This window comes from Lagopus leucura, unplaced genomic scaffold, assembly GCF_019238085.1.
Source record: "Lagopus leucura isolate 7727_CA_CO unplaced genomic scaffold, USGS_WTPT01 Super-Scaffold_100027, whole genome shotgun sequence".
Classification (NCBI taxonomy): Eukaryota; Metazoa; Chordata; class Aves; order Galliformes; family Phasianidae; genus Lagopus; species Lagopus leucura.
This window is the reverse complement of record NW_024962278.1, coordinates 2,436,714-2,464,146: the sequence shown is the minus strand read 5'-3', so window position 1 is coordinate 2,464,146 and position 27,433 is coordinate 2,436,714. Positions and strand designations below refer to the sequence as shown.

At 42.6% G+C, this 27,433-nt stretch overlaps 1 protein-coding gene across 3 annotated transcripts in view; it reads right to left on the bottom strand.

Annotated features, from left to right (window-relative positions):
• The window catches only part of SLIT3 (slit guidance ligand 3), a 472,709-nt gene that overhangs the window by 177,738 nt on the left and 267,538 nt on the right, over positions 1–27,433 (bottom strand). For all 3 annotated transcript variants that reach the window (XM_042880662.1, XM_042880663.1, XM_042880664.1), the window contains exons 7-8: positions 20,565–20,636; positions 155–226 (exon numbers count right to left, since the gene is read on the bottom strand). In XM_042880662.1, the coding sequence (XP_042736596.1) occupies positions 155–226; positions 20,565–20,636 (144 nt within the window). The remainder of the gene's footprint in view (positions 1–154; positions 227–20,564; positions 20,637–27,433) is intronic.

The following is a 27,433-nucleotide window of genomic DNA, read 5'->3' as shown; positions in this document are numbered from 1 at the left end:
ACGGAATGAAGATCATCTGTAGAAAAATTGATTTTCTGGCCAGGCTGCATGGGGCCACATTGCAGGTTGAGGCCTGGCCCTGGCCCTCACATGATGACAAATATTCCAAGTGCTGGCTTAGCCCATTATTATTATACTCAAAGATATTACTCACAGAGTCCTGATCTTTGGCATGTGATTGAAACTGGTAACAGGAATGCGAGTGATGTTGTTGTTGTTGAGAGTACTGTTGGGGAAAAAAAAAGAAAATACAATTGAATCACAGATTGATCAGTTATTTACATCTCTGCACCAACACGCTATTCACAGGAACAAGCTGCTTCAACTCATACAACAAATCTGCTGGGCACCAGCAGTAAGCAGTGATGACCAGAGCCTCAGACAATTTGTGACATGTCAAGAAAGATATTTTTAGAGCAAATAACAACTATAAAAATGGATGAGGGTTACCATTTACCACATCCAAGCACTAGGAAGTACAGGAAATGAGTTTCTACCTACTCTGAAAACAGACCCAGACTTTTTAAGCTGCTACCGTGCTGGAAAATCTGGGGCTAGCTGATTGGAGACACGTCAAATTTGTGTGCCACAAAATGAAAGCTTTGGACTTGAAGTGCTCTTACTCAAAATGAGAGCTGCTGCCTTGCACAGCTTGTTAATGTAGCTGGCTCACCCAGCCAGACAGCTCAAATGGACTTTCTGAAAACACACGGGCGGATGGGTACATCTCTTTGGTTTCCTTATGAAAAAAATATGTGGGAAGCAGGAGGGACTGTAATAAAGCATGCCGTGACCCAGGCGTGTAAGGATTTCTGCTCCTCTATCAAGGCAGAGCTTACAGAGAAAGAGCTAGAAGAGAAAATGATCTCAAGCTGCTGGTAGGGACCCCCTTAATGCTTCTTATGAAAAATGAACTGACTACATTATCATCAGCTGTGTGTGCTGCTCCCATTTACATAGCTCCTAATTATATCAATGACTCTTTAGCAAATTAGAAGCTATAAAGTTGATCAAGATGGCACAGGAAATGGAAAGCACTCCAACAAGGCATAATTGCCATGCTCGGGGCTTCAAATGTGCAAACACAGAGTCCCTCTGCCATGAGAGATGTCAGCAGGCCCCATCCCCTGTGCTGCTGCAGCTGCCCAGATGAACGCGTGTCCCCAACCGTGCGGCGGCACGCAGCCGGCCCTGCCCTGTGGGAACGGCCCAGTGCTCTGCAGCACCTCTGGGCTTGGAGGCAGTGCTTGGTCTGTCTGTGCATGAGGTGAAGGAAGACCTGCTGAAGCACCATGCCGCCTACCCTTCCCTGAACTGTTCTGCTGTTCTGACAATATGCATTTACTCAGTTTAGCCAAAAGCTCTTGAAAAGGTTTTCAGAACTCAGCTAGACTTCTTGGTCATGTGCCAAGCTAAAAACATTTCACAATTCTGCCCAGAAATCCCTTGGCAAAACCGGCATCTACAACATTAGCAGATTAAAGTTAAATTAGATTATATCACACTACCTTCGCTATTACTTGATTACTTAGTTTGGCTAATGATGCAGGATGAATGCTTTTTGTGGACAGTCAGCCAAAACAAGCACGTACAACAGAACTTCTGCACATGAACAAGGGTACATTCATGTGTACAGCACACCCAACCCCCAACATATTTATTTGCCATTTGTATCACATCCATGTCTGAAAGTTCAAATGGGACTCACAAATGGAATTATTAATTGAACCAGTATTTTCTGCAAACATAAACGTGTAATTCACCCCCTGCCTCAGCTGCCTGATATATAAAATTGAGCTATGCACTTGGTCAGAAAATTTCAGGTATGCACCGACAAACAACAGCAGTGTGTAAAGTCGGCTTACAAAAATTAAATCACACACACATAGCTGATGTTCCAGTAGGTCACATGTGGCACTACAGGATTCATGGAAGCCATAGGAATTCAAAGACTTCGCAGTGATTTCAGGATGCAGGCTGGATTCAGGCAGAACACGATGTGGCAGGGAGCTCTGCCCTGCCAAGGGCACAGAACATATCCCTGTCTCCCAGCTCAATTCTTTATCCGTGTGTGAAAAGGTCAGCGCCTTTACCATGGTATGATGATTCAGAAATATTTTTAAATTTCTTAAAATATTTCTGCTTAATAGACAAAGCATTATTTTAATCACATACAGCATTTCTGCTTGCAAAATATTAGATGAAGGAGGCTTAGTCTTTGCCCCCAGCATGCAAAGGGATCCCATAATTCATCAACAAATACATAACCCTCCTTCTAAGAATCCTATGTCCATGCTGAATTTATATACTCCTTTAACAAAAATTTCAAGGATAAATCTAACAGATAACTACTGCACAGATGACTTATTAATATATTATTTCATTGATATTTTAATGTTAAATATAATGAAGGCAATAAAGCACCAATGATAACAGCAATTACTTCAGGACAAAAAGGCCAAACGCTGCAAAGGGCACTAATTGACAGTGAACTGCCGGCACTGCAGCTGAGCTGCAGCTGAAGGAATGTAACGTGCTGCTGGTTGCACAGCAGGCACTGCCCCAGCACAGGAAGAACTCTTTGGCTTCTGAACAGGGACATATCAGGGAGAGGAGTGCTCCAGAGGCATTTTGCAAAGCTTTCTGTCATGCACATGAAGCCTTCCCAGTAACGATTTTAATTGCATCCTGATGGGAAAGCACACACTAGAGCAGCATGTTTAATGTGAAAGGAAAAATAAATTCTGTTCTACTCATTTGCTAGCAGCTTCAGGGCCCCGCTCTCATTTCTATGCCACTAAGATTCAATTCTATCAGAAAAGATGCACAAACATCAGGAAGCTATATGAAAAAGAAAACTACCAGAATCTCTCGAGTCCTTCAGTGTTGTTTGGGGAATCATAGAATTATAGAATCATAGAATGGCCTGGGTTGAAAAGGACCTCAAAGATCATCTAGTTTCAACCCCCTGCTGTGTGCAGGGTCACCAACCAGCAGACCAGGCTGCCCAGAGCCACATCCAGCCTGGCCTTGAATGCGTCCAGGGATGGGGCATCCACAGCCTCCTTGGGCAACCTGTTCCAGTGCTTCATCACCCTTTGAGTGAAAAACTTCCTCCTAAACTTCCTCCGAAACTTGGATGCTGCTGGGTTCTCCCCAGCCTCGTGCCTTCCTCCTCTTCCACAGCCCAAATACTCTTGTCCCTTGTACTGTCCTGTTATTTGGAAGTCCTCTCCCTGTAAACTATTTGCATCCAAAATGCTGAATCAGGAAACTGAGGTTATATAAAATATTATTTATGCCAGCAAACTTCCCACCTTGAGCCGTGATCCTTGTCAGATCATGCCAGCTAAGCAGAAGCAGACTGCAGCAGTCCTAAGGGTCCTCCAAGGACTACTTGGAAGACGCATAACATGAGATCAGCAGCCTCTGAGGTGGTACATCCTCCAGCAATACATACTGTCATAGTCCCACTGATTTCAATTTACAACCCCAGAGGAGCTCCTTTCCTAACTCACTTCTCTGCCAGTAGCCCAAACTGGATAGAAGCACGCACAGTGCTGCGTTCTTCCGTCTGAAGAACAAAGCTGATTTATAGCCCTGACTAATCTGGTTTTTGTAAAGGAAAGAATGTTCAGTTTTCAATTCCACCATGACTTGATAACAATTACCTGTCTCCTTTCACAAACTCCTTGTTCAAATTTAACAGCATGCAGCTGCAGTTCTGTTGTCTTCTGCCTTGCTCCAAATTCACATGCACCACTGCAGTTCACTGACAAAGAGTCATTAATTCTACACTAAGTGTAATTAAATCAAAATCATCAACTCACAGAAATGTCTCTCATGTGTGGATTGCTGCTTTTGTTTGTTTTTAAATAACATTGGTACACTGTCCCTGTTCACTGCAGGGGAGTTGGACTAGATGACCTTTAAAGGTCCCTTCTAACTCTAGGGATTCTATGGTCCTATGATGAGTTTTTACTCCTCTCTCCACTCTTGAATAGGAATACAGGTGTTCTAAATAAGAGAAAAAAAGAAGATAGTTTGGGGAGGAAAAAAAAAAAAGAAAGAAAAAGAAAGGATTTACATTTTGAATCCCACTAATTATACAAGTATCTTATTTAAACTCCTCAGGAACTGCAAGCATCCCTTAGAGTAATTCAGAGAGAAATCCCCGGCTGTCAGACCAACAGTTACACATGCTCAGTTCTTTAAATTACAGAGTACACAGAGATTTTGTTTCTCTTACTTGAAATTCAATTAGTGATATAATTAAGAGCATATAATGAATATCAGAATGACTGCTGACTTATTCATCTGGAATAATAATACTTTCATTACAGTACATCTCCCACTCTGTTCCAGTTAAATACTAGAGAATCATCTTCTGGCAATGATGTCAGAAAAATGTTAGATAACATAACAGAATTATCTGAAATGTTAACTATTTCATTTCTTCAATTAGTACTTCAGTAAGTAGAATGCACATTAACATTCTCCAGTCACATTTCAAGTGGAAAACGTGTAGAAGAGTTGGTTTCTTTTTTCAAGCACATAACACTGATGACAGTAACAGTACCTGATGCATTGATGCATCTCAACCTAAAAAAGCTACGTTGTCCTATTTTGTCACTTACGAAAGGTAAAAATCGTTATACAAATATCAGTTTCCCTAAGCCCAAGGCATACTTGTGAGCATCGGTACAACACCTACAGTGATGCTTCCTGTTTGCAGTCTGAATTCAAACTAAAGGGATGGGGCAAACCTGTCATATTAGGTCAGAACTGAAGACATCCTGTGGTTTTTGACTCCAACAGAGACTGATTTGCTCTCATATTCCATTTTGGCAGCTGATTAGCACAAGCAGCTAATCAAATTGAGAAATTATATGGTAGATTAAATTTCTGATTAACACTTTTGTCCATGCCTTAACAAGCACCTTCCACAGTTACCAGAGGTTGTTGTGCTGGCCATTCAGGTTTTTGATACACACCAGGATTCTGCTGGATCACAGTTTGCAGCATTTCCAAAATTCTCAGCCAGCAAGAAATAATCAGGCCCACAGATGCTCATATCCAGCAGAGAAAGAAAATGCAAAGTTACTCAAACCAATATGCATACAATCACATCTAGCACTGTGCTATACACTGCCAAGTAATGTGATAGGTAAAAGGAAAAAGATCTGAGAAGGAGCCAGATTGTTTACTGTGTTTTTGTTTTCCAACTTCTACCCTTAGGAGACAGAGATTCTTTACAGGTTTCTAAAACACATCATTTGATAGCAGGAATCCTGCAAACAACAGCCCTCGTTTGGCAGCGCACTCTTTGGCGTAGCTGTGGGCTTTGTGCTAAGCAAACAACAACGCGCTGCAGAAAGAATAAGGTGCTGAGCTACCTCGCTGTGAGATAAACCCTTATTGTGAAAGTGAGCCTGTGAGATGTGGGCTGTGAGCCTGGAGCAGACAAGCAAGGCAGGCAGGCTGGGTGGGAGCAGCCGCGTCAGGCAGTGCAGTGCTGGTAGCTAACAAGTCTAACGTTTCCTTCTGTCTCCTTCAATTACACCACGGCTTTATCACTGTGTGCTCGTTGCCTGTGTATGTAATCCGTGTGTTGTGTGTCCATAACACCATGTAATTGGGCCTAATGTAAGATTATTATCTATGTGCATGCAACGGATAGCTACAAATGGCGTATCTGCAGGCTTACAACATTCCCAAGAGTGAATTACTGTCATACTCCACAAGTACTACTTCTCCCATAACTGTCATGCTTTACAGGCTTCCTATCCCCAGTGCAACTATACATCCAGTAAATGAGACTGGAAAATTTATTAAGATTTAACCAAGGCATCTCCAGGCATAATTAAACCTCTCATGTAAATAGTTTTCATGATAGTGTCATTTCTTTTCAGTAGTGGGTGAACTGATGCAAAAAAGAAAGATTGAGCAGCTCACCCCAGAATGCCAGTGAAGATGCAAAGGAAACACAGCAGTGCTGTGACAGGTTGTGACAGCAGGACACCCTCAGCAAGTCTGCAGATGACACCAAGCTGTGTGGTGTGTTGCATTGTGCAATGTTGCATTGTGCATACTGTGGTGCAGCTGACAAACACGAGGGACAGGATGCCATCCAGAGAACCTAGACAAGCTGAGCAGTGGGCCCAAGGAACCTCATGAGGTTCAACAAAGCCTAGTCTGGCACCTGGGTTGAGGCAACCCCTGCTATCAGTACAAGGTGGGGGATGTAAAGATAGAGCACAGCCCTGCCGAAAAGGACTTGGGGCACAGGTGGATGGTGAGCTGGACGTAAGCCAGCTCTGTGCCCTCAAAGCCCAGAAAGCCAACTGTATCCTAAACACAGTGTAGCCAGCAGGGTGAGGGAGGGGATCCGTCCCTCTGCTCTGCACTGTGAGGCCTCACCTGGAGCACTGCATCCAGATGAGGAGTGCTCAGTACAGGAGAAACATTGACCTGCTGGAGTGCACCCAGAGGAGGGGCACCAGAACAATTCAAGGGATTGTTCTCCTACAAGAACAGGCTGAGAGCTGGGGCTGTGCAGCCTGGAGAAGAGAAGAGAAGGCTACGAGGTGACCTGATAGCAGCCTGTCAGTATGTAGAGGGGCTGTATGAAGGAAGGGGACAGACCCTTTAGTGGGGTCTGTGACAGGACAATGGGAAATGGTTTCAGGATAAAGGAGGGGAGATTCAGATTGCATGTAAGGAAGAAATTTTTACAACAATGGTTGTGAGGCATTGCCACAGGCTGCCCAGAGAGGTTGTGGATGTCCCATACCTGGAGACACTCAAGGTCAGGCTGGACGAGCCTCTGAGCACCTGATGGGATGCAAATGCCCTGTTCATTGCAGGAAGTTGTACTGGATGACCTTTGAAGGTCCCTTCCAACAAGATTTTATGATTCTATGACAATTTCTGAGCTTGGTGGAGGAGCAGAGTGCTGGAACAGCATGAACTGGGTGCCCCTGCTTTGGGTTGGGACACGATGACAACTTCAGAGTCCTGACAGCCTTGAAACACCATTTAGTAAAACTAACAGTGTGGGCAGCGTACCAATTCCAAAAACTGAATCTAAGTCATTTTTAGTAACAAAACTAAGACTTGATTAATGTTTGTAATTAACTCAGAGACTGTAGAGAGTAAGGAGCTGTATTTTCAAAAGTTGTAAAGAGCTATTTTTCAGGTCAGGAGGAATTTGCATTAAATTAAATATTTACTACTTCTTATGGCCTCTGATGAAAAAGCAAAATGGCTTTGGCACTTGATCCCTCAGCACCGAGCATCCAGGATTTGCTCTTGCTAGGCACGAGGCAAAGCTCCACTGGATCCGTCAGTCTGCTGAGCCCTGGGCCCCTCTTTGACTCAGTCCTCTGATCTCCCCACAGTCTGTTTAAATTAAAGCCCACAACTACCGTGTGAGCATATAATGAAAGCAACTGATGCTGCACTGATTAATCCATTACTCTGAACTGTTAGAAAACATAATGATCTCACAAGGGGCCTTATTCACTGACATACAGCAGTAGAGCTCTGATCTGACACCTCAAATTAGCAGCAAAAGCAGTAACAGCTGGGATTTTGTCTCAATATTTGTACCCAACTCTAAAATGAGTTGGCACTATACAAGTGCTATTTTTAAACAGAATGTTAGCCCACGAAAATAATCTTCTAAATAGTCTCCAGGTGACATACAAGATCCACAGGAATAAATAAAAATAACTAGTTGCCAATCAGTGGTTTCTGTTCCAGTATTAATCTTTCACCAGTGTGCTCTCAAATGTTCTCATCACAGCAACATGAGAGGCTCCAGCGTCATTAACTTGGGAAGCTGACATCAGAAACATGACTAGTTTGAGGATACTGAGAAAAGAAAATGTTCTTTTTGGAAATGCATGAAAAAAAATAAAATAAATGAGCTTTGCATGGAAGTACAGACAAAACTGCCAGCAACATTTATTGCTACAGTTCTGTGACTCTTCCCATTCTATGGCTGATTTTCATGTGCATGTATCTTTCAGATTTTAGCTATTTAAGCTTATTAAAAAGACCAGATGTTTGTGGCACATTGATTTTCTTTTCTTTTTTTTTCCCTTGAAAGAGTGAGATTACTTTTAAAAACATCAGACTTCGGGCAAACTGAGTTTTTTTTTACGAAATGCTCTGTTATATCCCCAAGCACTGAACTTCCATCTGTCCTGCAATGGTTTAGCATTTAGTCACCCTGCAAGAAACTAACCATGTTCATCTACAGCAATAGCATTAGGTCATGTTAACTGAAGTGTACTGTCAGTGTTCTAGCTCTCCCTGGAGACAATGCTATGGCCTGGTTGGAGCCTCTGGAGCTGGTGATGCCAGGAGCCAGGGCTGAGAGCAGAGGATAAGGGCTGCAGCTGAACAAGTGGTTGGGCAAACATCCTGTGTAAGGAAGCTGGGACTGGGAGTCAGTGTAAATGGGTAAAAAAGAAGCAAATCGTATGTGTCTGTACAATCCAAGATTGCACTGTCATGCGTTCACAAGTGGGAGCAAAACTGAGTGTACCTGTGACAATGTCTGGTGACTGATGCTGAAACCTTTCTCGTGTCTTAAATCCTGCATTTTTGTTTTATGTGCACACACACATCATTAAACTTGCATTTACTTACACCAATACCCAAATAAAGTATGCTAAAACAAGATGAAGTGGACCATAAAATAATAGAATAGAATAAAGTAAAATAAGCTGAGATAAACCAAGATAAGGTAAATTGAAATATAAGAAAGGTTACACATACAATGAGGGGAGACAGTTAATTTGGCTGTGGACTTGGCTAGATGTCAAGATAAGAACTGTCACTCACAGGGTCTTACAAGAGACATCTTCTCACTTCCTCTCAAATAAGGTTTCTATTTCTATGAAGAGAAGGACATATCCACTTTTCCACATTATCAAATCACCTCTATTAGTTGTACAAAATGCAGGTACCACTTGCATCCCAATTCCTTCTAATTCCCATTCTCAAGTGAGGGTTGAAGAAGATTTTCACAGTAATTTCAATCAGCTTTTCAATCTTTTGCAACACCTTTGAATTCTATGCTGGAAATACAGATTCAGTACAGCCTGAATGGATTTTTTTCTTGTAAAAATATCAAAACAAACAAAGACAAAAGAACACAAGCTGAAACTACTCAGCCACTGTTTTATTTTAAATTGAGCATTCTCCAATGGGCTGTTTTTCTAGAGTAAAAAATGACACAAGAAATACTGCCTTTACTTATTTTTGAATCAGAAAATTTGCTCAAGTGTTTGCCCAAAGCCTACACATTTTTCATTGCATCGTACTGGGAATGATGACAGTGGCTCTAAGCCACAGCTACCTCTACAGTTTTCCGCAAACAGTGAATAAATGCTCTGCAACATCAGGGTGGTTTTGATTTACACAACTGATACACGGGAAACAAGTCCAAATATCACAATATGCAGATCCAGGCTGGATGTGGCTCTGGGCAGCCTGGTCTGGTGGTTGGCAACTCTGCCCATGGCAGGGGGTTGAAACTAGATGTTCTTTGAGGTCCTTTTCAACTCAGGCCATTCTATGATTCTATGATCAACGACCACTGAATGAGTGCTGATTTTAGCAGGTTCTGAATCTAGTTCTTGCAGTCCACTTAGTCTGCTAGACACAGATTTTCATCAGAGCTACAGGGATCAAACATATAACTGCATTCAATATCAAATTGATTTTAGCACCTAGATTCATTTGAAAATCCATTGCTTGACGAATTAGTATAATTAAAATAATAACAGAAATATATACCTGTAATAGAAATTAGTGTTTAAATGGATACTTTTTTTAGGCTATACAGAGATCTCTTATTAAATATGGATCTTAGTGTTGCACAACCGCATGCTTGTCAGATACTGCATTTTATAGATCCTGTGCCAAAATCAATGGAAACTGGAATGGTTCTCTATGCATATGGAAGTTTGCAAGCCTACTGGTGCGTATTTATGGAAATGATGAAAAAGAATCAAGACAGAGTTTAATGCATCTGTACTTCAGCAAAATAAAACAAATTGCTAACTTCCTCCTGGATCAGTTGCTTCTGGTTAGTCCTTTCCGATGCTAGAGCAGCTTTATACACATAGGCTAATTCAAACTAGCACTATCCAACTCTACAATTTGAAAGAAGCAAGTAACTTCTGCCATTTGCTCGGGCTGAAGGCATTTGATGATGGAGATTGCTATCAAGGTAGAAGGTTTCAGCACTGAGTCAGCTAAGTGCTGTGGTTTCCTTACAGGACCTCCACACAAGAAAGAAATTCTTACAAAATGGATCAAATTTGGATCAGAAAAAACCAGTATCATTCCTGTGTTTTAACTGAAGTGGATACGCTTCCCTACTACAGCAAACATACACAGAAACAGAAAAGACGGTTCAAGCAATGGACCTACAATGGTTGTCTGCTCGTATGTAGAGAAAGTGACAAAAAAAAGACTTGTGAATCCAGTGAAAGGGGCCACGTGACAACATCCTATCTGTGGGATTCCCGCTGTGCCAGCCTGGTGCCACCTGGTGAACTGCCGCAATGCGGCACTGCGGCTCCCTGCAAGTCCCATGCTGGCCACTAGGACTGAGGGAGGGACCCTCAGTGTGCTGCATGTGCTCAGGAGGTACACGTATAGCAATGAGTAGAAATGGCACTGGCAGCAGTTTGGTGTCAATGCAAAAGACTTTACAAGAGCCTCTTAGAAAGCAGGCGCCTGGCATCCATGGGGCATGGGCTGCCAGAACCTTGTGTTTCTGCGTCCCTGTAATGGCTGACTACAGGTCCTGCATGGACTTGACACCCCTAACACCTTGCCAGAGCTGCCCCTGGTTCCTGCACCCACCATCTCCACCCCACGGCCAGTAGCACTGCGAGGGCAGCATGAGGAAACCCGTAACAGCACCGATAACACGACAAAGGGCTGCGAGGGGCTGCACAGCCCATCTCCTCCTCCAACAGCCATCAGAGGAAGGAAAAGAAGCAAATATTTCAAAGAAGGAACTTACATCTCTGCTACCAGAATCCCCACCCCAAAATGGGAGAGAGGCAGATACGCATCAGCAGAAGAATTTTAGATGCTAGCAGTATGCAGTGCCCCTAACTGCAACTCATACATGGTGAAAGTTAGGATTAACATATAGTCTAATATAAATCCTGGTGAATGAAATAGGGAATGTGTGATATACACATTCTGTGGACTCAGACCAACATGCATGAACAACTGTTCACCAAAAATTACCTTTTATAGAGAAAAGAAAGGTTTTGAAAGAACAAAGCCAACACGTAGTTCCTAGACAAGGGCAATAACACATCTCTTGCTGAAGCTGCAAAGGGATCTGCTTTCCATCAGGAATTAAACATCAAGTTTTTCTTTTAATAAAACATTAGACAGCATTTCTGTCGGTTGCACAAGAAAACATCAATATGTTTAAAAACATCTACCTTTCAAACTTTTAAACTTCTCCCAAACACCACCTGCCCATGAGGAGCAACAATACCTGCTTATATCCATGCATGCATACACAATCAAGGTAAGAAACCATAACCATTTGAATATCAGATACTCACAGTGTGACAATGGCGTTCAGTCCATTGAGTGAAAAAGTGCAAAATAAAACAGACACGAAAAAAATTCAAAGCGCTCGTGGCCAGTTCGGGAACATTCTACAAGCGCATTCTACATCAGCTAAATAAAAGGAGTCAACTGCTCCCCATATATGAGTGTTTCCCTGGAATATCTGTACCCATACCAAATAAAAGACCATTGCGGATGGTCTGCCCTAACTATTTCAGCCTAAGTATCAGCTGAGGCTCCTCGCAGCGTTTCTGACGCCCTAGCCGCGGACGGGGAGACCCAAGCCTTTTAAGACATGGCTGGAATTGCCCAAGGAGCCAGTCAGCAGCCGGGGGGTGCTCGTGGGCCCCCCCTCCCAGAGCCCGCCCAGCCGCAGCCCCTCGCAGCAGCAGGCTGCAGGCGGCCTTCAGGCGCGGGGCTGCTGCAATGCGGCAGTTCCGCCATCACGGGAGCAAGTCCAAGGCTGGAAGCCACGCGCGAGAGCTGCCTCCCCACCCTCCTTTCTCCCTGCACCACCAACACAGCACTTTGGTGACACACGCTACCTACGATCGTGGCGGCAAAAGACGCAACAGCAAACCTGAATGACCAAATTGGTGATCAAACACCTTGTTCGGTGTGTGCTCCTGTATCTCTTCCTCATGGCCAACAACCAATCCTCCACAGCCAGCTGCTGTCTGCCATTCAAACCACTGACAGCCCGCACCGGCCACCACCGTGAAGCGACGTGTGCCATTTTTAAAAGGCACTAGTGTTCCTTATTTCCCTCTGTGGCTTTATGGGGTCACCTCACTTGACCCTTTAAGTGACCACACTCATTTCTGAGGTATCTCAGAACTACTCAAAAGCAACATGCTACATCACAACAAAAGATTCCTGGGCACTCTTACAGTGTTCAAAAACATCTTGCTACTAAGGCACTGCAGATGGCCTCAGCGTGGCCAGCATCATGCCTATGTACTGAAACATCCCCAGATCGCCCACCCCAGAACAGAAACCCAACAAATACAATGCAACTTCAGAAGCATCAAATCGCTTAGCGTAAAATTGCTTCATTTATGGTAACACAAATAACATAGAAATTGGGATTATTTGACTCCAAATTACTTTTAAATCATTTCACACTTTTATTCTTTATGCAGCTCTTAAACTTTCTTGTTTGTTAAGCAGAACTGTATATGGTACACAAAAAAGTCTAAATTATATAGACCTTTCAAGTTTTGAAGATTATTCTCCATTTATATAATTACAATAACCAAGTCTAATTAAAACATGTATGTTCTTTTCAACCTGTGCGTGTTGCACATTCACAGTATGTAACTGTATTTTATGCATAACCTTATGAATGGCAAGAAAAAAATGCACTACTTGATTTTAGGAGAAATTTCTATGTATGTACTTTTTAGATGCTAACGTAATTATCTATCTTATTTCCAAGCCAGACATCTACATATCACTGTTTTGAATTCCAGTTTTCTACAGATACAATATTACTGTCCAAACTAAAAACACTGGAAAACGCTAATAATAAATAACACATACTACCCTGGTCCCAGCAACTGCATTTCAAGGTTACACATCAGACAACACGGCATGCTAACAATTCGGTACACAGAGCTCTCGTCAAAACTGCACTCTCCATTTCCAGAGAAACCGGGTTTTTGAGCCCTCTCCTGTATAAAGACTGACAGAGCTCAGAGCCCCTCTTTGTTCTACCAGCACAAGAGGCAAATGTAGCCTCTGAAACAAGCAAACCATTCATTCCCATATAAATCATAAACCACACCTTTAACTGCATAGAGAACAAAAGAAGACCATCTCTGCATGTTATTAATTTTTTAAAAAATTGTTACTGTGTTGACTGATCCCAGATCAGCAGCAGTTCCTTCATTCACCACCAGCTTTGGGCTCAGTGTCTTGGAAGGGCTGGGGACACCCTGGAGCCTTTGGTGTTGGTGTGCCAAAGGCTGTGCCACACAGGCATTCAGTTTCCTCTCCCCACCAAAATGCCTTATTAATGCCAGCAGGACACAGCTACCATAGTACAGCCATCCAGCTTCTTTGGGGAGCCATACAAAGAACAAATTGCAAGTTATGGCATAAAGTGCCTAGTCATCTCTCTGGAACTTGTTACTTCCCTTCGCAACTCCATTATCAGCTCAATTTTATCTGCAAGGAGCTTTGTTCCCATCACAGTCTTCTGCTCAGCTTCTGGATAAGGTGTTTGGCTGCCTATCTGCATTAAATACACAGTTGAGTGTCTTCGGGATTAAGTCGTTCACATTCATTTGACTTTCAGCAGTCAAAATGCTTGTTCTACATCTTTTATATTACTGACAAAGGAACTGTATTAGTCAAAGGGGAGGCAGGGCAGGTCACAAAATGAGCAGAGCATGCAAATGAATCAATTAATACCATGGAGGAAAGGTTTGCCAGAAGTCCCTGTGTCTCCTGGAGTTTTGACTTTGGCGTCTCTCAGATCAGTGACTGCAGCACCAATAAAGGACTTACTCAAGGCAAGCTGTAAACCTGGGCTTTCTCAAAAAGCATACTGGTCAGTGATTCATGAATCTAATAATTCTAACCTGGCACTGCTCTTATCTTGATAAGTTCTGCAGTCTGCAGGGCTCCAGGCTATTCTTAAAGAAAAAAGAAAAAAAAAAGAACAACTCCAACCTAATGGGAGCAGGAAGGGAGAACGAGCACAGCATTCGAATACTACATATGCTCCAGGAGGGAAACATCACTTTTCTAAATACGTAATATAGTATAGCATCCACAGTGAGGTCTGATAGAAATGTTCATCAATTTGCTGGGGCATGCCCAGCACATACTGCAGGATTAGCAAAATCATAGATCAATGAATTTATGCAAATATATTCCCCCCATAAAGAGAGAGTTACATCTGTAACAGGCATCAGTGATTTTCAGAGGCCCTTGATTGCCCGCTCTTATTTTATCTCAGCTGGTCTTTGATATAAAGCCTGTCACCATGGTGCCATCTGGATAGCGTTCTGTTCACTATGCTGTACTTCCAACCTCACATTTTGTAATGTGCTGTAGAACAGAGGTTATCTCAGATTTCATTTCCATATCTTGAGCAATGATGCCAGATCTCCCACTGAAATAGATCAGCAAATACAAACATTTCTTATCCAGCAACTGTGTAAGCACCCCATCTTTCCACATCTACCCATGTTAACTATTTATCTCATTTCTTCAGGGTCCGCTGGGTGTGGTACTTTCCAAAAGTTCTCCAGAAAAAGGCCTTTCTGTAGCTAATCTTCAACTTATTTGTGTAACAGAAAACTGAAAATAACAGCTAAGTACATCAGGAACCTTTCTCATTCCTACAAACATCTACAGCGACACAGGAGCCAAGAAGAATGGGAAGGGTACAGAACACTGGACAGTTGAATGAAGAATGGAGTAAAGAAAATTGGAAATTAGCCTTTGTCCACTGATACCTCTGTACTCTGGGTGAACCCTTTCTCGACTGCCAGAATGACTTTTATTCTTCCTCTGACATAATGTGACCTCCTGTGGTATAACCTGCACACAGGAAACTGGGGATACTCTTAGGAAATCCAAGCTCCGTTCTGTGTTTCGGGGATTTCTACCGCTGGGCAGACAATTCAATTACTCACATGTAGCCAATAATTATTTCAGTTTGGTTTTTATCACCCACGTTATGTGTACATGCTGACTGATGAAAAAAGTAAAGATTTTTAATTTGTTGTATTAATTTATATACATTTAAGCTAACATATATCCTTAGGTTAAAAAAAAAAAAAAAAAAAAAAGACCACTCAATCTAATCATTCTAATTTTACTCTACTCAGCTAAGAATGAATGAAACAGCTATGCTCAACATTTCATTTAAATTCCTATTTTCATTATTATATTCAGGTATTTCAATATCAGCTTATATTCAGGTATTTCAATATCAGCTATAGGAACACCATTTACAGAGTTCAGATTTGATCCTGATTGCTTCAACAAATCATAATTTCCAGGAAAATAGAAGGAAATCACCTTTGTGTGGCATTTTCAGGCTTTCATTAAGCAGTGACATCTCATATATTTAGAGTTATGTCATGACTTCAGCTCCCTGACTCTCTATGTTGGGAAAGCAAATAAAGATCTACCTAGTTAAGACATGCCCAGAATAGCATTTCAAGACTAAGTAAAACTGATCCTATAACTGAGTTCAGCACACAGAAGACAACAAGAGGAAACAGTTAAATCCTGTCTGAAACACAAAATAACGATTCAATTTTATAGTTCTGAAAAGCAGCATGTATTATAAGCATACACATCCATGGCAGTTTTATCTGAAATTTCAGTGATGACTAAAGTTTTTACGAAACACAATCCTTTGTCACAGGAAAGCATGGGAGAGACAATAACAGCATGACTGAGAACTGTAAGGCGCTTGCTAGGATGGAGTTTTATACGGATCACACGCGTCCCACACAGCGCGGCTTGGGGAAAGGATGTTCACAAGGGCTGATATAGCAACTGTAATTTCTAAGACTCTGTTTCATGATCTCAGAGATGGAAGGTGATGTGTTTCCATTACAACTATTTATTCATTTATTTTTAAGATCAAATATTTAGGGCTCACTTGGAATTTAAGGCGCGGTTTCAAACTGTTGCTGACATTTGGATGACTGCATCCAAACTTCTTCAGTTTTACCTGTAGGTGAATCATCACGATTTTTCCCACTGCACTGCCCAGAGTTGACTGATGGATTCCTACAAGCACGGTTTGTTGCTATGGTCTCTTAAAGGCCCATTCAATTCAAAAAGCAAGTGAAATTTTGGGAAAGTGATTTTTCAGACTATGGAAAACATAAAAGACCCAAAACATTGCGACTGACAACAAGTAAAACTCCAAGTTCCTCTGTACTAGCTTCGTCCAGCAAGAACTTATTTGTCTTCTTTAATAAAACTGTGTCATCAATCCTCTTCAGATTAGCTCTTGCTCTAGTAATATTTTTTGGTTTGTGATTTTTTTTTTTTTTCTGAAGAACTGCAATGAAAAAGCATGTTCAGACTCGAGTCCTTTTTAGCAGTCATCATAAAGCAGGAAAAACAACAGCTTTTACAGTACAAAACCAGGAAAACACTCCAGGTAAATTGTCAACAATGACTCATAATTCCTTCTATCCTGCTCACATAGCACTACTACTGAGTCACCACACTGCTTTCAAGCCATTCCAGTGAGGACAAACAACAAGAAATAAATTAAAAGTTGGTGGTTTTTGTTTTTTGTGTTTTTTTTGCTAAATTGAGTTCTGTATCTTACTGAGAAATGGATCCTAATAACCATGTATTGCTCAGCACTTCCAGGCCTAATGATAGCGTGGCCATTTGCTCAGTCTTAATGGCTCATTCAGTTTGACCGGGCTTTCTGAACCACCCAGAAATTACTTCCTTTTATCCACAAATCCAATAGGACTGAAGGGGAAGTTCTGAATTCTGGAAGAGTTCTATCTTTTATGCATGGTAACACTGAACATTTGGATATGAAGATACAGAGAATCAAATTTCTAATCTACCACATCCCATAAGGAACACTGGGCAATTATTCTTTAAAAAAAATAATCTTAACTTGCTTACAGGTACACCAACAAACATTTCTCAACAACGCTGTTATTGCAGATATTGCCACAGGACACAACTAAGAACTGAACTCAGCAGAAAGTCTTCTTCTAAAACCAACACTTCAATTTCTGAAAGTTTTACACCAATTTTCTTCAATTTTTCTGCAGGCTATTATGTTAATTAATAACTTGTGTCCCTCCTTCTACATGCTGCTGCTGTTTGTTGGCTGCACGCACCTTCTTTTCTGTGTGAATGTGAGAACAAACCCAGTGAAGTATGTTTAACCCTATTACTGTAAGGAGGAAAAGGAGGGATGTCAACAGGAGAAATCCCTACTTGTCAACATACTGGAAACACAACCTCTGTGGGGAGCTACACAGAAGATCTGATGCAAAAAGGAATAAAACCAGCCCCTATCCACAACTATGAAGAAACGTTTAAGTCGGCGTGTCGGTTGAGCGCCATTTCTCAGACATCATCTTCACCTTGCTGCAGAGACAAAGCCAACTGCAGAAAGCACAAAGCATTTCATTGCAACATTTTCACAGCTTTTTAATCCCCAACTCACAGTCACCAATAACACTTAGCGTGTGTGTTATGGGCTACATAGGTCAGACCCCAGGATCAGAGACACCTTTTGGGACCTCTGAAACACTGAAGCTCACAGAGATGTGATCAGAACAGTGCTAGCGTGGGGTGCCAGTACCTGGCCCTGACCCAGCATTCAGGTGAAGTCAGCAGCTCAGTGCCCTGTTTAAAGTACTGAAATTAGTCATGAATTTCTGAATCTCTGCCTCAGTACTATTTGTTGATATAGGAACTTAGAACACAGGAAAAAATACAATAGAAGCTGTAAGTGAAGACTGCTTGCTTGAGAAGTGGAAATAAATAAAATGGACCACAGAGCGCTCTCTATTTTAAAGGAAAAATGCAATTTCCTTCTGTTGCTACATTTACCAAATCACTAAGATCCTTACAGTCATGTTTTCTGAGGAATTCAAGTTGAGTGAGAAGTTTAAACTGGAAACCAAAGTGCTCTTAAGGGTGTTAATGTATTTTCTAGGTAACACGATGCATTTTAGCTCTTCCCCAGGTAATCTAGAGAATTGCAGAATTCTGCAGACAGGCAGGAATGCAGAGAAAAGGTGCAGAAATGTGTTTGATATCATAAAGGTCACATGATTTCAGGAAGATAAAGAAGCAAATAATTGGGTGCCCTTGCAAACTGCTCAGACAGATAACTTTTCTTTTTTTTTTTTTTTTTTGTGCCAGAATGATATCTTCTACGTATTGCATTATGAGTCAAAATATTTCTCCATAAAATACAGTGGCAAGCTCTTCTCTGAAATGTTATCTTGATGCCTTTTGGTTTCGCTTGATGATATTCTTTGATGGCTCAAATTGCTCTAATTTTTTAGCATTTATGTCTGTTTTACAACTGAAGATGTGATATCCTCTAGTGCATTAGGCAAATGTCTTTTGCTAGAGATTTAAATGCCTTGGGAAAAAAAAGACAACACTTCAAATTAAGTTTGAAGTATTCTACTCAAATTTTGTGACTGAGAAAAATAACTAGATACTATCAATCTATTTTCTCATCTTATTTAGAATGAGATTGATTTTTCCTGTAGCAGTATGTGTGCGCTGAAAATTAAAGATGCATTCAAGATCTGACGATGATGTATTTTATACAGTACACAGAAAGCCTTCTCTTCTCCCACCCACAAGTATATGGTATAGAAGTAGCCAATTGCAAACAGAGGAGTAAATAAACTAACTTGACATCCCAGGGAGAAGGAATGTGTTCCCAGCAATTATTTCAGAGCCTACAGAACTTGGTGTAGTACAAATAAAGGTTCCAAGTACTGTCCAGCCTGTTATAGTAGAGTTCTAGCACAGGCTGCTGTCAGTGGAGGACTGATTCGCCCTTCGTGGGTATGGAAAAGCAGTCCATCACAACAAACAAACAAATGAGCAGATTTTTATTCTTCCTTTCATTCTATGACGTAGGCAGGTAAAGCTTTATTCATTGCTTTTAACTCACTGCTTTTCCTTTAAAAGGGCTGCTAATATAGAATTTGAACGACACTCCTCAGGTCCTCCTGTTATCTTGATATGAGCACCAGACAGTCTCTGACTGATAAAGATGTCCCAGCCTGGGAGAGCGGGACCACAGGCACTGGGGCTGTTATGGCAGACAGGCACGGACACAGCTCCCCAGTACAGCAGCAAATGAACTCACATCTGCTGGCACTGAAAGCAGAAATCATTCTTTGAGCCTCTATCCATGGCGGCCAGAGCCCATGGGGCAGAATTCCCTTCATTATCCCACAGACATTCCAGAGAGCTTTGGTGCACAGCACAGTGCCATCGCTACGGCCTTAGTGCTGCTGGTACACGGCAGCCACGGGCACTGTGCCGGCCCTGGTGCCTGCAGGTGCCAGGTCTGTGCGAGGCACACACCTTAAACCCCCTGCTATCTCGTCCCACTTAAGGGCAGTGCTGGCAGCAGTCTGAGCAGCCTTCCCCACAGCATTAGGCACAGGCCGTTCGGCTCTGGGGCAGCACCAGCATCACTCCGATGGAAGGGTCTGACCAGAGGAGTGCTCCTGTCCCCCTGCCCCAGCTCCCATCCCTTGTGCCTCAGGACTGGGCGCTCTCTGGCATTAACACTTTCAGCTTTGCAGCATTAACTTTCAGAAAAGCCTTTATCCATGCCTGTGCTCAAACCGTACTGCAGAAGAGGTCTCTATGTGAACAAGTACCTGTTAACAACGAGCAAGTTACCTGATCGGTACAGAGCTCTGGTAACGCAGGGTTTCGCATGACAACAGCGCTATAAATCTCATGCTTTTTCTCTGACAGAGGCGGATTTCGTTGTCAAATCTTTTTTGTTTTTTCCTTTTTTTTTTTTTTTCCTTTTCTGTTCGCAGCTTTAGCAGTCAACGTGTAAAGTTTGCGGCAGCCCCGAGCTCGGCGTGCCTGTATTTCAGCCCTCGGAGCAGGGTCCTCCCCAGAAGCCGACGCCAGCACCGAGCGACCCAACCGAGCCCCCGCCATCCTCCCTCCCGCACACCGACCCCTTTCAGCAGCTATTTGTCCGTGTCCGCTGTCAGACACCGCTCCACGCGAACCCGTCCCCCCCTCCCGGCCCCGGCCCCGCGTCCCCCGGGCCGCCGCGGAGCGCTCCGACCGCCGGCGCGGTGCCGCAGTGCCGCCCGTTGCGGTGCCGCTCCGCTCCCGGCGCTGCGGCCGCCCCAGCCCGCTCCCCCAGCACTGCAGCACTAACAGCCCCCCCCTTTCCCCCCCCGGCGCCCCGCACAGCCCCAACTCACAGGATCTCCAAGTCGCGCAGGGCGCGGAAAGCTCCATCCTCGATGCAGCTGATCTGGTTGTTGTCCAGCTGCCTGCGGAGAGGAAAGGAGAGGGTGAGGGAGGGCAGAGCCGCCCGGAGCGGGGCCGGGTGTCCCCGAGGCGGTGCGGGGCTCTGTGGCTGTGCCAGCGCTGCACGCTGCGCCGGAGCCTGGTAGGTCTCAGTAAATATTAATTGCGCCTTTTTTTTTTTTTTTTTTTTTTTTAAAGGCAGAAGGGAGTAATTTCATTACATTAGGGCATCCAATCCATTATGAGCTTTTACCGTCATGTCAGTGAAACAATTTCATTAAGCTAAAGGCCTGTAAATCATTGGAGGTCACCGGGCTGCCCTCCGTGACCTCCCACAATGCCTTTTCTTCTTTTACTGGAAGTTGGAGTCCTCTGTCCTGACAGTACTAAATCTCTCTGCTTTATCTGCCCGAGAGCTGTGAGAGCGAACAGGGAATACACCAGTTCCAAATTAGACTCAACTAATCTAATTTTATAGTCTTTTTATTATTCTAAGCACCAAATGTCTGTGGTGGTTCGATGCCTCCGCGCATTGTTACCGGTCCCATCTGGTAGCCCATTCTATTGAAAGATGTCTGAGTGAATGCAAAGCCTGCCTAACCGCATCAGGGAGCGCGGCCGCGACACGGAGCATCCGCGCACGGACACTCACAGCACCATGCTGCTTCCTAATGTCTCGTTTAATATCTGGAGTGCGGGCTTCTCCCATTTGTTTCCCTGCACGTGCACACGCATTACAATAGGTGGGGATGCAGCAGTACAGGTACATCTGCCTCTCTTGTTAGAAAATTACAGTTGTAAGTGGTAATCTAAAATTTAGCGCTTACATTTTCAGACATCTGATCTCTTGAATGTTACACCTACAGAAATACACCTGTGTACCTACTCATGTGGAAGCACAATGCCTGCACCTCAAACAAAAACCGGAGCACACTCTTGGCTCTGTTTGCTCCACTGACACTGAGTGACCCAGGTGTGTCCAGGTGAAGACCAAAGGGAAGTTGCCCTTGGTCTGGTCCCAATGAACATCGGGATTTTTATGATTTCAGTGCATGAAGTATCACACAAGGTCTGCTAAAAAGTATAGCAAGCATAAAGGCAGCTAAGGTTTCTCATCGCTCTCGTATCTTTGGAGAACATGCTGAATTTGGCAAAACTTCCAGCAATATCTCCTATACCAACATACACCAGGATGTAAAATCATCCAGAAAGGATTCTGTAGCATGACAGTTCATGCATTTTTAAAATATATATTTATGTAATTACATACATATTTATTTATGTTCTCTCTGCCTCTCCCACCACCCCACCAAGGTGACAACAGCTATGTGCATCCAACTGCTGAGATAACCAAGTGGCTGCTGAGTGACTTCTTCCAAGATCGCTGTTTAATTGAGTGGGTCGTTAGCATTTTTTTGCTCAGATGGGAAGAATGGTGGATTTCAGGAGGAATAAACTTAGGATGAGTTAAATATAACTCTGGTTGCATGACTAAGTACTTTACACTTCAGTTGGCTTTATTAAGCATACTTTATTAAGCATAAAGCTGGCACATGCTAGAAAGATGAAGAGAAAGCAGGAGCAATTTGAGAACCACCTCTCTCTTTCTTTCTACAAGAAGTATTATATATTGCCTATTTTTATTTGAGTTACACTGTAATATTGATTTTTCTGCCAGATACACTAAAACAAGCAAATAAACCCAGCATGCTACTCACAGGGCCTTCTATTAAAAAGCTTCATACGCTGTGCATTGCTTTCCTAAAAAATGCTCCTCTCATAGATTGATTTTTGTTGAAAAAGCACAATAACCTTAATCATGTTTCTATAGGCCCAGTCACGCTAATGCTAACAATGAAGTTTAGCCTATGTAAATAATCCACAGGACTACTGTAAGGGAAACCTCTAGATACAGCAGAATACCTGAACGTAGCAGGATGCTCAGTAAATTAGGAAAATACTCATTATAGATGTCACTTGATACTCAATGCAGCCTGGTTCTTCTACACCATGAATTAAATCTATGTCTCTGGGAGGCACCCACGTGTGTAATGCTCCCTGTGAGCAGCAGGGCTCCTGACTCCTGACACCCACTACGACCAAGCACTCAGTTCTGTGCTTAACTTTAAGCATGAGAATTTCTTCCCGGAAGGAAAGGATTAAAGATATTAGTTGTCTTGAAATTAAGCATGTCTCTGTTTAAGACCCTTTACCTCCTAATGCATTTGTCTGTTCGTAAAAGTAGAAATTCAGTTTCTTTGCATGCACATAGCAGCCTGTGAGAGGCTGAGCAGAGACTGCAGATTTTAGAGTTCAGAATCTGAACAATGGCTTCCTACCAAGACAACATGTTAGTTCAAAGTTTGAGAAAAACCTCACGTACAGCCCTACAGAAAGCCAAAGCTGGGTGTTCAGCATATCCTTGTATATCCATGAAGGCAGAATAAAATGCACATGACATGGGCCAGCAGCCAGACTGTATACTCAAGCTGGGTTTGCTGTGCTCTTCAATGCCCAGAGCAGAGTGTTCAACATCCACTGAGAAGAACAATGATATGCAGAGAATGTAGAAATTCAACTTCAGAAAAATGTGAAATTCAGCATTCAAGAGCAGCTGGACATGCATTTCCTTGAGGCATGTGCAACACCACTCCTGTTTCCTCATTGCTGCCTTCTGCATGGGCACTCACCCCTCCCAAGCACCACATTACAGAGACTGGGTCAGCTCTCTGGTCTCATAGACATTGAAAAAATGGTCTCAGCCAGCAGAAGCATTTATTCAGATTTAAACATTACTTCCATTTGTCAGAGCTCTTACTCTCTATAGAATAATTTTGTCTCTTCAGTATTTGTCATGTATGCAGTGGTGTAATGCGGTGGCCAAAAAGAGAAGCCAGATGAAACTAGCTCAGATTTTAGTCACCATTTTTCATTGAACAAGGTTAAGTTCTGTACTTTTGCTCACTTCCTGCCTTTTGCAGGAATCCAGCTCTCATCTCAGGCTCTATCTATAACTACCAAGTCATTTAACTACCTCTGAAGGAAACACCTGTTCTCATGTTCAAAAAGTGTTAGAAGAGTGCGTGCAATGAATGAAGACACAAAGACGGAGCTGTGAGAGACAGCCAGACAGCACGGCTGGGACGGCTTGGTAGGAAGCCATTGTTAGAGCTGCAAGGCAGGGGATGAACAAGAAAACATGGCCAAACTTTGTGCTTCCAAGTTTTTGCTGGGTTAGATGGATCTGTAACATTTTTCTGGGTGAAATCACGTGTCTGGGTGCCCGTGCTGAACCTCTCATACATGAAGCCCAGTGCTGGGATCCTGGCAGGCCAGCACACACACACAGCTCCCCAGCCTGAGCCCAGCAGGGGCAAATGGGCAGCAGGCAGTGCAACAGCTACAAAGAACAACGCTAGGAAACCCCAGAGAGTGGAGCAAACACATAGGAAGGAAAACATCTAGAGGGCACGTGGGGTTTACATGACATGTGACGCAAATGCTTGCAAATAATGCTGGAATGTATAAAATGGTCTAGAGAAAAAGGCTCCTTTCATCTGGTAGAGATGCCATAATAATGCCATGTGTATCCAGCTTCATGACTACAAAGCTCATCTCTGTATCTATTAAAAATTATGATAACCACATGACTAAATTACATGCAATAAATCATTATCTATGCTTAAAATTCATATTCCAGAGGAGAAAAAAGATTTAAAGCTAAAAATGAGACATCACCTCTCCATGAAATGAAAAGTAACGTTGCACCCATTTCTTTCACAAGATGCTCTGTGGTTTAGGTAAGCCTCTGCTCTAACTGATAAAATACCATTTCCCTGTGTAACACTCTGGCTTAGCCATTTAGATTTGAATGTTATCTCTCATATTGAAGAGTTACATTTCAAATAACATTTGGAAGGAACAGGGTTTTACAATGCTGATATTATTTTTGCCAATTGAAACAATCCTTTAAATAGGAAGATTTAGAATTTTTGCTCCCAGCAATAAGAGCATTTAGTTTTCAAATGCCTTTGAGAGAGAAAAGTCAACAACGAAGATACAGTAATTTTTATCATGGTACTGAATTTAAAAAACAACAACAAACAATCCAAACTGCAATAAAATATTGAAGATTTGAATTAATGCAGTAAAAACATCCCAAACTGAAATTATCTCATCTTTTACTAACATTGAAAGTCAGTTAATGCTTAAAAATCATAGAATCATAGCATCACTACGGCTGGAAAAGACCTGTAAGATCATCCAGTCCAACCATCCACCTATCACCAACATTTCCCACTAGAAGTCCACACAGATGTGTACCTAGCAGCTGTTACTCACGTAACACCAGGTAACCTAACATGGTGTTTTTTCAGCAGTTTGCCATACTCTGATACCTGGAGACATCCTTCAAGTACCAAACACTGAACATCCCAACAGTGAGAGGTGAGATCAGTGTTTTGTACTTCATTTCAGCTTGGGTTACTTTTTGTTGGCTGGTTAGTTGTTTTCTTTCTGATGCACTGCAGAGATCAAGCGCTCATCTTGTTTTTAATTACATCGTGACAGTAATTTAATTAATACAACTTCTTTGTATGTTTTCTCCAGAACCTAGTTAACTTTTAAATAAAAGCCCACTTTAACCAGCAGTGTGATGAATACCTATCAGATGCTTTTGTTTATCATATTTGAGATGTTTACCATACAAAGAAGTGCTGTAGACTACTTGTGTATTTCAGAAAGTTCTTTGTCACAGATGGGAGATTACGACTGTTCTACATACCTGCTGTTCTAGATCTGAGCTTCAGCATTTCCCAGTTAGTAAAATACTATATTGCACATTTATCCAGGAGTATCCATGTTAAACATATCACCCTGCAAACATGTTTAAAACGGATGACTTTTCAATAGCCACTTCAGCAGAATTTAAATCCACTGCAACATACAGAATTGTAGTTGGAAAAGAACTGGATTTTGCTAATTAAGTCTCCAATGGAGCCTCAGTTTGGACAGCATTTTCCCCTCAGTTTTTCCATTTCTTTTCTAATAAAAACTGCCCAGTCTATGCAAACACTGTAGAAGTTGTACCCTAGCTATATATAGTTATACTACCTGATTGGTAGTATTCAATAAATGGAAAAAATTAGAAGGGTGCTCTATGACGTTTATAGTGCCCAGTATTCAAGGTATTCCTTACATGAATACCTGAGAATGCCAAAAATTGAAACAAGTGACCTGATAAACGTAGGTAAAATTTCCCCCATACCAAACTAAAGGACTGCTCCTTCAGCTGATAATGAAGCACTACAAATGGTAACAGATGCTACTCTGAACTAATATTGAATTTGAATTAAATTGGTATAAAGTTATTTGAAAGCCACTTCTAGTGCATTTTTCATTTATAATTTGTACTCTTCACTGAAGCATTACTAGAATAATTTTATAAAAGCTTACTTGCATTAGAAAAATAAAAGAATTGCTACATTAAGTTCAATGTTAACATAATTCTCAAGTGGAGTAAATTGGTGGTGCAGAACACAGAGGACAGAGCTGCAGTGCTCTGGTTGTGCCAACAGCTCTGGCTGAAGCACTGCACAGGCACAAGCCATGTGCATGGCAGCATCGGGCACAGGAACGGCTCTGGGTGTCAGCCCTCCCACACACCTGTGTTGTGGGGCTGGTCAAGGAGGGAGGAAGGGCTGATGGGAGGAAGAACTGCTCATGAATATTTGCTCTGCAGGCTGTGCAGAAGAACAGGTATTTGCTCTGAGTTAATTATGTCAGTTCACAATTCAAAATGTTGCTGTCCAAAACCAGTATTAGCTTAACGCAAACGCAGGTGACGAACGAACAGGTAGAGCCCTGCCTCTTCCCACCAGGATAAGTGCACACAAACCAAGGTTTCCTCTCAGTATTGGGGGCTGTAGAACAATTTTTTTCTATTAAAAAACCCCTCCCTCTGGTTGCTCATGCTACAAATGGTGCATACCCAGCACACAAATGGCTGTCTCCATAGCAATTGGGGCAGGTTCCGTGTTTCCCTAGTTACTCCTGACTGATAACCATCTGTTGTTCTGCTCTGCCACAGCCCCAAAGGGGAGAAGGGGAAGAAATGAGGAAGATAAAATGGGTGTTGGAGAATATGAAAGTTATTTACTGCAGTAAATAAGGTTTGCAGTTACTTACATCTTTTTTTATTCTTGCTTTCAGTTGACAAGTATGGAGTACCGCACACAAAGAAAAGCTGTAACTCCAAAATGTTACCAATCATTCACGTTACAATTGTATTAGGAATATTAAAAGGAAACCACCTCATTAGAATGTTATTATGAAACTGTGGAAAATCTGGAACTAAAACACTTAACAGAGAAAAAAATACCTAGAGAAATTTAATTTCAGTAATTAGTAGAAATGTATAATGTAAGAGCGTGGGGCAGAGGAGGTGAGGAGGTCAGCACCCCGACTGCTGTGCCTGGAGCAGGGTCCCTCTGCAGCTGCCTCAGCCCGCAGCATGGCCAGGAGCTCCCTCACCTCCTGGGGCCGTCACTGCTGAACCATGGGCCCCTCTTTCATCCGTGTGCCCAAGGGGGATGCAGGCCGCCCACATCCTTCTCGAGGATGGCAGCACCCTGGGGCAGGCCTGATGACCCTGAGGCATGCTGAGACAGGGATTATACACGGGACCAGTGTTTGCATAGGGCCACGGACATCATGGCACTGCTATGGATCTAGTGGTGCGTTAGTCTGCTCGTTTTGCAGGAGCACAAACAAGCCTCCACAGGCTGCTGTTACAGCACATAGATACAGCAGCACGCCACTG